Source organism: Pangasianodon hypophthalmus, chromosome 8 (assembly GCF_027358585.1).
Source record: "Pangasianodon hypophthalmus isolate fPanHyp1 chromosome 8, fPanHyp1.pri, whole genome shotgun sequence".
Lineage (NCBI taxonomy): Eukaryota > Metazoa > Chordata > Actinopteri > Siluriformes > Pangasiidae > Pangasianodon > Pangasianodon hypophthalmus.
In genome coordinates, this window is record NC_069717.1 from 17,873,441 (window position 1) to 17,887,861 (window position 14,421).

Sequence of the window (14,421 nt, forward strand, 5' to 3'; positions counted from 1 at the left end):
CCCAGGAAAAGAAGTTTCGCCAAAACCAAAACTAACAAGACGGAGTACATTTTCCGCCAGGTTTACCTCAGGAGACATGTGTATATGTGTTCATACACCATACCTGTCAACATTGGGATTTGAAAATAAGGGAAATCCAACACACACACACACAAACACCCCAAGATTTTTTATTTATTTATTTTTTATTATTGACAATTGGATTTTAACAGTGAAAGAACAAACAACCTGTTGTGAGGGATTTAGAGTATTAACAAGGTAAACATAAAAAAAATTAAACGAACTAAAAAATTAAATGAACTAAAACTAAATGACAATGCATAAATAGAAAAATAGTAATAATAAAAAATAAAATATGTTTCCTTTTCGTTTTGACTCAATTGGGGGGTCCACACACACCAAGATACTTGCACAAAGTTTTCGCCTTTTTTGCAGGTACTCCAGCGCCATCTCTCTCACGTTCCTCCATGCTGTTCTTCTTCTTCGACCGCTATTCTTCTTCTACTTGTTTTATTGGCGGGTGCCGTTTGAGTGAGTTCTGTAGATGTTACAGCTAATGTTCTGTATACTGTCACCTGCTTTACCGGAGGTGAATGTAGCAAACATATCAATTACACCCAGTGGGATTTTTTTATAGAATGATTAAAAATACGGGAGAAATACGGGAAAATATTTAAACGGGATGATAGCGGGATAGAATGGTAAAATACGGGAGAATCCCGGGAAAAACGGGAGGGATGACAGGTATGTCATACACTTGTGTTTGTTCTTGTTAATAGTTATTACATACGTTTTATTTTTTAAATAAACAAGTAAAATAAATATGACAGTAGTGTCTTTATTCTCTTTTTTATTTTTAAATATATTAAATATATTTACTGGATATAATACACATAATAGAGTGGGCGTAATTTTTGTGACGTAAATGACCGCGACAGAGTGCTCTCTGACGCTTGGTATTTACGTCAGCGTTCGAATTCCCTCACTCATTTTCGTTCACTTCTTCCCCATATAGTGGACTCAAATATCACTCGCTATATAGGGAATAGTGAACGAGTGAACGAGTGAGCGAGTGAGTGATTTCGGACACGTCAAGATTCAAGATTCAAGATCTTTACTGTTATATTTACTTTGGTACAATGAAATTCTTATTTTGTTATTTTCCTCACGAGAAAGACAGGGTAGAAGGGCAACAAACAATAAATTACAAAGACAATAAAAATGCAAAAACTATACAATAAGGAACAAGGCAGGAAGAATAATAAAAATAAACAATACATAATAGCAAAAGTCAATTTACAGTCTGAATAAGAGAATGTATGCAATAAGAACAATTAACAATAAAAAGGTTTCACAGTATAATGAAGCAGTGCAAATAAAGATAAAGTGTCAAGTAGTGTAAAGTGTCGGTGCAAAGTGTAGTGTTTAAAATGACAATGCTTATTAACCCAATTAGTATGAGGTGTGTGTATGATAGTCCATTTGGTAAGGTGCAGGGTGCAGTTGAGCAGGGGGCTGATCTTATCCTGATGACCCCGGGGGAAGCTGTAGTGGATGGTGACTGTTGATCAGTCTAAAGGCCTGGGGATATAAACCGTTCCTGAGCCTGGATGTTCTGGCTGCAGTACTCTGGTACCGCTTGCCAGACTCCATGAGGGTGAAGAAATTGTGGGTGGGATGAGTGGAGTCGCTGATGATGTTGCTAGCCCATCTATAGGTTCCATTTGTAAGACCCATGGTCTTTGCTCTCCATACCATTTTAACAGAGAATCAGAATATTAATAAGATAAGAAAAAAGTCCTAACAAAACTAATAGGGTTCCAGCACTATATGCTTGGACCCCTAATAATGGCATTGTGTTACACCCCTAATAGGCTCACATCAGTTTGTGGGCACAAAGGAGGATCACGCCTTGTTAAATATGGCTTACTTATCTCGATCTGTCGACTTAATTGTTCCAACGCGTTAATAATTAACAATAATTATTATTTTTTTAAATAAGGTTGTCAGCAGCGAGGCTCAGAAATCCGCATTTTACGGGACTCTTCACCTCCAATCCACACGGGGGCAATATTTCTCCAGCAGTCCAGGAAGTAGCAGACCCTGCACCCTGCGCGAAAGCCATGTCGTTGTAACCGCGTTGTGCTTGTTTTCAACGTACTTCTGTCTCTTGCAGAAGCTACGGAGCTGAAACACCAACATTTAATAGAATATATTTGGCCAAGAGCTCAAGTCTATCATTCTGTCTGACTCTGACTGGATTATTTACACAGGAATTCCGTGAGAGAAACGCTGCTAGCGAAAACTAGCGGTCTGTCTTTTTGTTAGCTAATAGTTTTGAGAAGTAGCCAGGATTAAATAAAATCATGGCGGATGTTACAGCGCGTAGCTTGCAGTACGAATATAAAGCAGTAAGTATGACATTCATTATGTTGTAGTATTTTTTTGTATGTTTTCAGTATTACTGTATGTGCTTTTATGTATCTTGATATAGTTAGCTAATGTTATTTTTTTGGTGGAATCTGTTAGAAAGTTAATGCGTGTGGTGTTGTAGTTGTTTGCTTGTTAGAGAACACTGTACGGAACAGTTTGCAGTTGTTTGTGTTGCAGTAGTGTTGTTTTTTTGCTCTGTAGAACTCTAACTTAGTGTTGCAAGCGGACCGCTCTCTGATCGACCGCACACGGCGAGATGAACCCACCGGAGAGGTCTTGTCACTGGTCGGAAAATTGGAGGGAACAAAAATGGGCGATAAGAGTCAGAGAACAAAGCCACAGATGTTGGAGGAAAGGAGAGCAAAGTACGTGTTTTTGTTACTACTTTATAAGGTGTTGCTACAGAATTTAACCAGTGTGTTGCTCCCCTAATGTCTCGTGTATCATGCTGTTTGCACTAATGCTTGTCATATGTTTACACCTGAGTCTAGCTAAACTGCACTAGTGCATATGTATGTATGCTGACAACTGTACTGTCTGTGTATTTTGTAGGAGAAGAAAGCGGGATGAGGACAGGCATGACATTAATAAAATGAAAGGCTTCACGCTCCTGTCTGAGGGCATTGATGACATGGTGGGTATTGTTTACAAGCCCAAGACCAAAGAGACCAGAGAAACTTATGAAATCCTCCTGAGCTTCATTCAGGCTGCTCTTGGAGATCAGGTAATAACTGTAGTGATTTACAGGTCACTTACTAGATTGTTCTTTTCTTTACTGAGACAGTTATTCCGCCATGCCCTGTGCGTGGCATCATCAATAGTTCCAATGTGTAGACTGCATTTTTTCCTTACTCAGCCGAGAGACATCCTGTGTGGGGCTGCTGATGAAGTCTTGGCTGTATTAAAGAACGACAAAATGAGAGATAAGGAAAGACGGAGAGAGGTTGAGCAGCTGCTTGGCCCTGCAGATGACACGCGTTACCATGTCCTAGTCAACCTGGGCAAAAAGATCACAGACTATGGAGGAGACAAGGAGCTCCAAAATATGGGTAAAATTGGATTTCTGTCACAGCATGAGAATATTATTAAATGCTTATGTTGTCCAGTTGAAACACCTGAACTAATGCAGTAAAAGTTTATTTATTTATTTATTTATTTTTTAGAACTAGTTCTCCACACTTTTTGGCACCCATGTCTGCATATACTGCATTTGAATGCCTGTTTGTTCAATTCTGGCCTGACAGATTTGAATTAAAAACAAAATAATTATCCGATGGGTGTCTTGCTAGCTGAAACACTCTGATTTTAAATAATTTTGCCTTGTACGTGAGTCGTACATCGTTTTCAGTTTGTGGACTCTAATCCAAAACCAGGGACATTGTGCTTCCACGGTTTCTCACCTTCCCATAAATGAATGAATACAAAGAGAGGTATTACTCATAAAAGCGTACAGTTAATGGAATGAGCCCAAAAGCGTACTGTAGAGGATTTTTTGGGCATGTTCTGTTATTTTAGTGTAGGTGAAGTGACATAGTGGCATCATGTGCCATAACACAATCCAGCTAAGCGATAATGAAATTTGTTGTTTTTATTTTTCAATTAATAAATTGTTTTTATTATCAAGTTAACCTAATTTGTTAATTGTTTGTGGCAGCTTTATTTTGGATTGTGACAGCTGTTATTTTTGCTTTGTCTTTGTTAGGTTGTTTATGTGAAATGTGCTCAGCTGTTGCCTACATGCTTGAAATTACTTTTTGACTTTTAAGTACTGGCCTTTTACGTATCTGAAAAATCCTATCATTCTTCCCTTAATACAGATGACAACATAGATGAAACATACGGCGTAAATGTGCAGTTTGAATCTGACGAGGAGGTGAGTTTGTTTACTCTTTTGATGATGGTATTTTATTTCTGTGACAATATGACATGCTAATGCTGCATGTTTGTTCAGTCCATGAAAACTGTTATAAAGTTTACATACGCCTTGGCTTTCAATCTCAGTTTTCCACAATTCCATACATTGTATGTTACTGTACATTCATTTTGCTATTTCTTTAGGGCTTTTACTTTGCTCCTGTCAGAGGTAATTTTAGGTAATAGAGGTAATTGATTAGAGGCAAATTTATTTCAGCTTTAATTCACTATATTAGAATTCTAGTGGGTCAAATGTTTACATGCACTAAATTGACTGTTTGGAAGAATCCAGAAATTAATATAATGATTTTTTTAGATGCTTAAAAAAAAAACTTCCCACAAGTCTGGTTCCTACTTAGGAATAATTTCCAGACAATTTAAGGTACCATGAGTGTACAAAAATTTGTATGCAAATATAAAAATCTTAGGTCCACTGACACTGCATCGTTCAGGAAAGAGGCACAAATGAACTCCCAGAGCTCCACATCGCCATGGCCCGAAAGGCTGTTGTGCAAGGAAGAAGCCCCTACTCCAAGACCAGCATAAAAAAGCCAGACTGAAGTTTGCAAGTGTTAACCACTTTTTCATGTTCTGTGGTCAGATGAAACAAAACACAACTCTTTGGCTATAATGATCAAGTGCTATGTATGGAGAAAAAAGGCTGAGGCTCTTAATCATAAGAACACCATCCCAACTGTGAAGCTTGGGGTAGCTGCGTCATTTTGTGGAGGTGTTTTGCAGGGAAAGGGACTGGTGCACTTCAGAAAATGTCATCATGAAGACGGAGGATTATGTAGAAATACTGTAGAAATACCACAAGACATCAGCCAGAAAGTTGCAATTTGGTCTTCCAGTATGACAATGATCCATACCTCCAAAGCTGTAATGCTATGGCTTAAAGACAAGCGAAAGTATTGGAGTGGCCATCACAAAGCCCTGACCTGAATCCCTTAGAAAATTTGTGGACTGAACTGAAAAACATTCAAGCAAAGACAAGCAAAGCAAGATTTGAAGCCAGTCAAGGAGCATTAGTGTTCTTATGGGAGCATGAATAGGATATGACCGTTTTACAGATTTTATATGGTTTTCGTGAGTACCAAATTTCTTTTGTAAATGATTTATGAATAAATCTGTTCGCCTCCAGCTTGATAAATGAGGCCAGAAATGTATGCAAACTTTTGCATCACTGAAAGTCTGATATAGTAAATAAAAGCTGAAATAAATGTCTTTATATTATTTAAATATCTCTTACGGGAATAAAGTAGATATCCTAATTGACAGGAAATGTATGGTAATATGAAATGTGTGGAGTTCTGAGAAATTAAGTTTGATTGTCCTTAGCCTAAGTGTATGTGTATGTCTAGGAAGGTGATGAGGACCAGTTTGGAGAAGTACGCGATGAAGGCTCTGACGACAGTGAGGGAGAGGAAGCAGATGTGGGATGTACACTGTCTGCTAATGTAAGTAATCAAGCCATCTATAGTCAGTTTCATTGAAGTAGATTATGTCAGATAGAGGAAAGATTTTTTTTTTGCTCAGAGAGCAAAAGGCTAGTTCTGGTGGGCTGTCACTGAAGTGCTCAACAATTCTTTGAGATTGCAGTGTGAACATTAACTACATTTGCGTGCAGCTTAATAGTCTGACTGGCAGTTCAGCTGAAATAAAACCCTGTTCATACACCTCAGTCAGAATACAGTAAATTGATTGAGGCTCATTTCTGTCTGATTGAACGGGGTGGGTAACTCGTAATAATTTTTTATTTTTTTTTTAAACTAAAGAAGAAATGACATTTAAACCTTTGCATCTAAGTACATTCTCAATTACAGTTAGTATGCTCATTCTGCATGTGTCTTAGAGTAATTACTCTTCATTTACTAGTAGTCACAGTTTTCAAAAACACAATCTCATGTTAGTTCTCTAGGTCAGAGATTAGGAATACTATCAGGAAAATTGTGTGAAAACCAGTCATGTTATATTATTGGCGTTTATTTAAAAAATATATAAAAAAAAATAAAGGAGAGCCAACAAAAACATATAAATTAAGACAAATAAGACTACAGTCACCATCATTCAATTATGCTAAAAGAAATGCTGCTGTATAAATGAAGGATGGGCTGGTCTGTCTGCGCATAGCCATAAACAAATGCCTCAGCCGGTGGAAGAATTGGAAAAGTTTCATTAGGCTGCTTTTTTCTTTTCTTTTCTCCCCTTTTTCTCCCCTTCCCTCACACTCACACACTGTTTTTCACTGTTTCCTGGGCAAAGGGTTAGGGTTCACTGTTTGTATTTATTTATTTATTTATTTATTTATTTTTTTAAAGTGTTCCCTTTTTAGTGCTTGCATGTCCATGTGCATGTTTGTGCTGAGCTTAGGAAAACTACAGTCTTTCTTGCCAAAGTAGCACGAGATCATGTTTTCTGAATGATCACAGTATTACATAGACACACAAGTAATGTTGTGAGGCCAACTACATTGTGTAATGTAAGGAGTTTCTCTATTGTAGTGGAGGTTTTCTTTGTAACATGCTCCAACATTTTTTTCCCCTTCAATCAAATCAAATGCATTTTTAACATGTGTGATGTTTCCTAGCACAACGTAATGAAATTCACTGCCAGCAGTTTTTATGGTTGAATTTTATCAATTTTGTTGTTCTTTTCTCTTATCTATCTAGCTTGGAAGTGCAGGGGATGTGATGACAAATAAAAAGAAAGATCTTCATCCAAGAGATATCGATGCTTTTTGGCTGCAGCGACAGCTCAGTCGTTTCTACGACGATGCTATTGTGTCTCAGAAGAAAGCTGACGAGGTTCTGGAGATTCTCAAGGTGAGAAAACTAATATATATATATATATATATAATCTTTATGTATATGTGTGTGTGTGTACGTACAGTGGATATGAAAAGTCTACACACCCCTGTTAAAATGGCAAGTTTCTGTGATATAAGAAAATGAAACCAAGATAAATCATGTCAGAACCTTTTCCACCCTAAATGTGAAATTACAACATATAAAAATTAAGCGCAAAACAATCAGAAACATTTTAGGGAAAAATAAAAAAACTTACAATAACCTGGTTGCATAAGTGTGCACATTCCTAAACTAATACATTGTTTAAGCACCTTTTCATTATATTACACCACTCAGTCTTTTTGGGTAAGAGTCTAATGTGTGTGTGTATATAGTGTGTGTCTGTGTGTGTATATACATACACACATACATACATGGTGCCTTGCAAAAGTATTCAGATCCCTGACCAATTTTCTCATATTACTGAAGTACAAATGGTACACTGAAATTTCCTTCTGTTTGATATTTTATTTTAAAGCCTTGAAACTCAATCAATTATTATAAGGTGACATTGTATTTATGTTGGGAAATATTTTTAAGGAAAATAAAAAACTGAGATATCTCGCTTGCATAAGTATTCAATCTCTTTGCTGTGGAAGCTCCCAGTTTACACCAGTGAAAGAAATTGCCCTAACGAAGACACAGTTACCTTACCATTGGCCTCCACCTGTGAAGCATTAAAGTTTGTCACATTGTCTGGATTAAAAACCCCATTGTTGAAGGCACATTGGTCATGCTTTGAATCTGAAGGAAGATGAAGGACAAAGAGCATTCTACAGAAGTTAGAGAAAAAGTAATACAAATGCATGGATTAGGGAAAGGGTACAAAATAATATCCAAGTGTTCTGATATCTCAGTGAGCACAGTTGGAATCACTAATCTGGAAGTGGAAGCTGCGTGACATCACCCAGGCACTGCCAAAAAAAAAGACTGCCTCAGAAGGCTGTGCTCAAACAAGGAGGCTTATGAGAGAAGTCACAAAGAGGCTAACAATCACTTTGAAGGAGCTACAGAGTTCAGTGGCTGGGAGTGGAGTAGTGGTGCACCATTCAAACACATGAAGAGCACTGCGTAACACTGGCTTGTATGGGAGAGTGGCAAGAAAGAAGCCGTTACTCAAAAAGTATCCGAAAGCACGTCTGGAGTTTGCCAGAAAGCTTGAGAGTGACTCGGCTGCGATGAGGGGAAAAGGTTTTGTCATCAGATGAGACCAACATAGGGCTTTTTGGCCAAAACTCAAAGTGCTATGTGTGGCGCAAACCTAAAATTTCCCATGCCTCAAGACACACCATCCCTACAATGAAGTATGGCAGTGGCAGCATCATGCTGTGGGGATGCTTCTCATCAGCAACGACAGGGCATATTGACAGAAGAGGAGGAAGAATGGATGGAGCAAAAGGGAGGGGAAATGGGCAAGGGAAATGCTGCAAGAGAACCTGCTTCAGTCTGCTAAAAACCTGAAGCTTGAGGAGGAAATTGACCTTTCAGCAGGACCATGACCCCAAGCACAAGGCCAAAGCAGCGTTGGAGTGGCTCAAGAACAAAAAGGTAAATGTCCTACAGTGGCCCAGTCAAAGTCCTGATCTCAATCTCATTGAGAATCTGTGGCACTATTTGAAAATTGCTGTCCGCAAGCATCACAACCACCCTGAACAACCTGGAGCAAATCTGCCAAGAAGAACTGACCGAAATCATTTCAACACTGTGTGCAAAGCTGGTCCATATGTATTCCAAAAGTCTTAAAGCTGTTATTGCAGAAAAAGGTGACTCTACCAAATATTAATGTGTTGGGGTTGAATACTTATGCAAGTTATTTCAGTTTTCAATTTTTCAAAAAATATTTCCCAACATAATCCAGTGTCGCGTTAAAATAATTGATTTTGGGTTTCGGCATTTTAAAATAAAATATCAAACAATGAAATTTCAGTGAACTATTTATAATTCAATAACGAGAAAATTGGTCAGTGCAAGACAGTGTATATAAAATATATATATATATATATATATATATATATATATATATATATAACATATATAAATTTCTTTAAAAATAAAGAAATCACTTTCTTTATTCTGTTTAGGAGTGTTACTTGATTTTTTTTATTTTTTTGCATAACTCTTAGAATGGATGTTCTGGTCTTAAAATTCATGTTGCAATGTAACTAACCATGACTGCATACTCATGTCTTTTTCTGTTTTCAGACTGCCAGTGATGATAGAGAATGTGAAAATCAGTTGGTACTTTTGCTGGGTTTTAACACCTTTGACTTCATCAAGGTCCTACGCCAGCACAGACGCATGAGTAAGGGCACTGCCACACGTTATTTTAAATTGACCTGTTCTTTTCTCAATGCAGCATTTACCTCACTCTTTCTCTTGCAGTCTTGTACTGCACCATGTTGGCAAGTGCTCAGAGTGACTCAGAGAAGGAGAGGATTATGAGCAAAATGGAAGCGGATCAGGATTTGTCCAAAGTTCTCTACCAGTTGCAGGAGACTGAAAAAGAAGATATCATTCGAGTGAGTACTTTCACTTCTTGTCATTGTCTATCACTATTTAAAGCTGCAAGGTGTAAGATTTTGGAGTTTTACAATTAGAAACCCTTTCTGGCAGGAACACTATATTTTCTCTCTGACTAAATAACTTTTGCCGCACACTGAAGTTTCAGCCTAAGTGTTACTGGACTTGCACACTTGTTAATGCTGTGTAAAAAAAAAATGTTTAGTAGAAGAAAACGTTAAATGACTACTGCATTTTTCCTTGTAGGAGGAGAGATCACGAAGAGAAAGAGTTAGAAAGTCTCGAGTAGACAGTGATCTGGAGTCAATGGACATAGATCATGGACAGGTGGTTTACAACTTTTAAATTTTTTTTTAAAAAAAACAATGTCTGTTTTCTTATGTGCTCTTCATTTATTTATTTTTTCTTTGTCAGCTAAAATGTTTGTTTTAAAGTTGTTTGCTTTGAAGTTGACGTGTTCACTGCTATTCCCTCTTTGCAGACAATGTCAGCTCGGCATCTGCTAGACCTAGAGGACCTTGCCTTTACCCAGGGCAGTCACTTTATGGCCAACAAGCGCTGTCAGCTGCCTGATGGTTCCTTCCGCAAACAGAGGAAAGGTTATGAGGAGGTTCATGTACCTGCACTTAAACCTAAGCCCTTCTCTGAGGATGAGGTGAGTTTATGTTTGTGTTTTTTAATAGATTTAGGTTCACAAATCTTTTGGGTATTTACTTGCTTCTAATGCCATCACAGTTCACTGTGATTTCCTTCCTGGTGCATTTAGGAAATGAGCTATTATATGGAATAACTCTGAAAACAAAATGTGACTGACTTTTGCACATCAATCAAATCACCGTTCAGTACCTATAGTTAATTATTTGATGGCAAACATGATGGAGAAATGTACAGTACACGCAGTACTTGCACTATATGACCAAAGGTTTGTGGACACCTGACCATCACACCCATATCTGAACCTACTCCAAGCTGTTGCTTCAAAGTTGGAAGCACTCAATTGTATAGGATGTCTTTGTATGCTGTAGCATTACACTTTCCCTTGACTGGAACCAAGAGACCTAGACCATACATGTTCCAGCATGACAATGCCCCTGTGCACAAAGCAAAGTCTATAAAGACATGGTCTGCTAAGGTTAGAGTGGAAGAACTAGAGTGACCTGCGCAAAGCCCTGACCTCAACCCCACTGAACACCTCCTCACCCAACATCAGTGCCTGACCTAACTAATGCTCTTGTGTCCCCACAGCCATGCTCTGAAATCTAGTAGAAAGCTTTCCCAAAAGAGTGGTGCTTATATATTATTATATATTATAACAGCAAAGGCGGGACAAAATCTGGAATGGGATGTTCAAAAAGCACATGTGGGTGCGATGGTCAAGTGTCCACAAACTGGCAATACAGTGAAGTTCAATATTACAAATAAAATCTTTACCGACTTCATAATGCTTTTACTGTTTTTGTGACCTTTGTGTGATTTTCCGTTAAATTCTTTTACTCCTCATTATTGTTCATCATTGCTATTGTTCATAAATCACACACAGGTCTTCAACAGTTTAAAAAAAAAAAAAAACGAAACAGTATGAAGTCTGTAAATATTTTAATCATTTGAACTTTAAAATAGTTTATATTTTATTATTTTATCATTTTAATTCTATCTGTGCATGTGAGATATACATCCATTAGACTTTATTTTTATGAACACTTGACACCAGAGTAGCACTCCCTTTTAAATAAAATTGTGCAGCAGTGTGAACTGTGTCTTATATGTGAAACTTGAGATGCTTTACTGCATTGTCCGTGGCAAATTCTGTTACATGCTAGTGTTTAAATTTTTAGTGTCATTGATTTTCAGACTCTTGTGGCTATTGAGAAGATGCCAAAGTACTCCCAGGCAGCGTTTGAGGGTTTCAAAACCTTGAACCGCATCCAAAGTAAGCTGTTCAAGCCCACCATGGAGACGGACGGAAACCTGTTGGTGTGTGCTCCCACTGTAAGTATTCACCCTGTTACTGTGAAATCCCTAAATTTAATGGTAACTGAACAAAACAGGTTTCCAGTGTCAAATTTTCCGCTTGCTGATGAAGTTAAGTTTGTTACTCAATTTTGACCCCAAGTGGAATAACAGACTAGCTCTTTTCACAAATCAATTCAGTGGGCTTCTTGCAGTTTCCTATTTAAAATAATACTTCATACATTTCTGGCGGCGCTGTTTACATTGATCAGTACAGTGAGACAGCAGACATGTCCTTCAGCTTTCTCTGACTATTATTCTTATATTTATGTAAGGAATTTATACAGATTAGGTATACCAGGTTAGATATTTTATACAGATTATAAAATAGGTTTTTTCTTACTGTTTTACCTTCATATAGTTTGGAGCTTTTCTTCAGCTTGCTGGCTGTTCTTATATATTCTTACATGTTTGATGAACGTTTGACAGTCATCTTCAGGAACTTTTTCAGACACCAACTGTTAAATACTACCATTGTGAGTGTAGAGGAAGAACCTGGAAACACAACCGCAGTACAAAGGCACAGAACTCATTACAGTCCATAACACGGATTCTAAAATCATTGGGAGGACCAGGCTACAACATTTATCTGGCTGTATGTTTGACACCCCGATGTTACTAACAGTTACAAACTGAGGAGGGTGAAGGCTAACACATGAAGCAAGTTGGTGCATTTTTTCAAACTGCTTCTGTTGCTATGTCACAATCATCACTTAGTGCCACAGCTTATTTGAGTATTGTTGCTGACCATGTACATCCTTTCATGGCCACAATTTACCCATTTTTCTATTTGCTACTACCAGCATGATAATGCACCATGTCACAAAGCAAATATCTCAAACTGGTGTCATGAACAGGACAGTGAGTTATAAATATAGATTTATAATTGATTTATTTTGATATGTGGCATTTTTTTACAACCAGGGAGCTAATATGTTTGTTTATTTATGTCTTTCTATTGCCTTTTTATGTGACCCATAGGGAGCTGGTAAAACTAATGTTGCGCTGATGGCTATGCTCAGAGAAATTGGCAAGCACATCAACATGGATGGCACCATCAACGTAGACGACTTCAAAATCATCTATATCGCTCCTATGCGTTCATTGGTACAGGAAATGGTTGGCAGCTTTGGAAAGGTAGGACTACCAAATACAACTTAAGCTGTTTTAAAGTTCCTGTAAAATGGCTTCTTAGCTGTGATTTGATTCCTGTTGTCTTGTATTTTGGGGATCTGTAGCACGTGCAAGCAACTTTTCCACTAAACTCTTACCCTGAGCCTACTACTGTAGAGCAAGACCTGCTCTGGGACGTACATGGTTTTAGAGAGCATGATTTTGACTTGGCCTCTCCAAAACATTACTTTTGGTTCTCTTGAGCCATTCAAAGGTGGACTTGCTCTTGTGCTTTGCATGTTTGTCTTGCTGCATAACAGACAGATGACCAGACATTCCCCTTCAAGGTTTTCTGGTAGAGAGCAAGATTATTTATTTATTTATTTATTAAGATTTTTTTATTTTTAACTATGCTCATTATAAAATTTAAATTATACAAACCACACGTACATGTCATTTTTGTTGAAGAGCAGCAGAGATACTTATTAAATTCTTGTATAGCATTTTCTTAACTTAAGCCCCTGTTCATGTATTGCGAGTGCACACACATGGAAGCCTAGCATTGCTTTATCTGTTTGGCAAGCCTAGACAAGACAATTTAAGGTGCATCAGAAAACCATGGTTTGTTTTCCTGCTCCAAATTCGGGACAACGGGGCAGAAAAGGAAACACATTACGAGACAAGACACAGATTGTTTTTGTCAATCTTACAGCTGCAGACACAGCAATTTTACACAGACATTTAAATCATTAATTTGAACTTGATGGCCGTTGCAGTAGTTGGAAACCGTGGGTGACTCCCGATACTATTATCATCTCAAGCCTAATAATAGCACAACCTTGGTGGTTTTGCCATTTATGATTTCTTAATCATAATATACCATCTCACTCCTACATTAAAAAACAGCATTAATGGTATGTATTTGGTATGTAACACACTATTCATCATTGTTTTTGCCATAGCGTTTGGCTAGTTATGGCATCACAGTGTCTGAGTTGACTGGAGATCACCAGCTCTGTAAGGAGGAGATCAATGCTACTCAGATCATTGTGTGCACACCTGAGAAGTGGGATATCATCACGCGCAAGGGAGGGGAACGCACATACACCCAGCTCGTGCGCCTCATCATCATTGTAAGTAGATCATGGAACTTGTACATGCACAGTGAAGGCACACTGGCAGGTTTTTTTTTTTTTTCCTTGAATTGTTTTCTTGTGTCTTTAGGATGAGATCCACTTGCTCCATGATGACCGTGGGCCAGTGCTGGAGTCTCTGATTGCTCGGACTATCCGAAATGTGGAAATGACTCAAGAGGATGTGCGCCTCATTGGCCTCAGTGCCACTCTGCCAAATTATGAGGATGTGGCCACATGCCTTCGTGTAGACCCTGCTAAGGGTCTTTTCTACTTTGACAACAGGTGAGGGTGCGGTGTAATTTCTGAAATGTGGAAGAAAAAAAAAAATAGCCTCCCTACAGTGTATTCACCCAACTTGAACTTTTACACATTTTTGTAGTGCTACAACCTGGATTGAAATGGAATTTGTTTTATGATCTGTTTTGTACAATTTCTAAAATTTAAAG

At 38.0% G+C, this 14,421-nt stretch overlaps 1 protein-coding gene across 1 annotated transcript in view; it reads left to right on the forward strand.

The window, feature by feature from the left end:
- Positions 1–2,081: 2,081 nt before the first annotated feature.
- The window catches only part of snrnp200 (small nuclear ribonucleoprotein 200 (U5)), a 47,811-nt gene continuing 35,471 nt past the window's right edge, over positions 2,082–14,421 (forward strand). Inside the window, exons 1-15 of the mRNA XM_026925247.3 lie at positions 2,082–2,411; positions 2,635–2,798; positions 2,986–3,157; positions 3,290–3,482; positions 4,251–4,306; positions 5,712–5,807; positions 7,020–7,172; positions 9,399–9,498; positions 9,579–9,715; positions 9,963–10,043; positions 10,198–10,371; positions 11,568–11,705; positions 12,708–12,863; positions 13,802–13,972; positions 14,064–14,257. Of these exons, the coding sequence (XP_026781048.2) occupies positions 2,367–2,411; positions 2,635–2,798; positions 2,986–3,157; positions 3,290–3,482; positions 4,251–4,306; positions 5,712–5,807; positions 7,020–7,172; positions 9,399–9,498; positions 9,579–9,715; positions 9,963–10,043; positions 10,198–10,371; positions 11,568–11,705; positions 12,708–12,863; positions 13,802–13,972; positions 14,064–14,257 (2,030 nt within the window). The 5' untranslated portion in view covers positions 2,082–2,366. The remainder of the gene's footprint in view (positions 2,412–2,634; positions 2,799–2,985; positions 3,158–3,289; positions 3,483–4,250; positions 4,307–5,711; positions 5,808–7,019; positions 7,173–9,398; positions 9,499–9,578; positions 9,716–9,962; positions 10,044–10,197; positions 10,372–11,567; positions 11,706–12,707; positions 12,864–13,801; positions 13,973–14,063; positions 14,258–14,421) is intronic.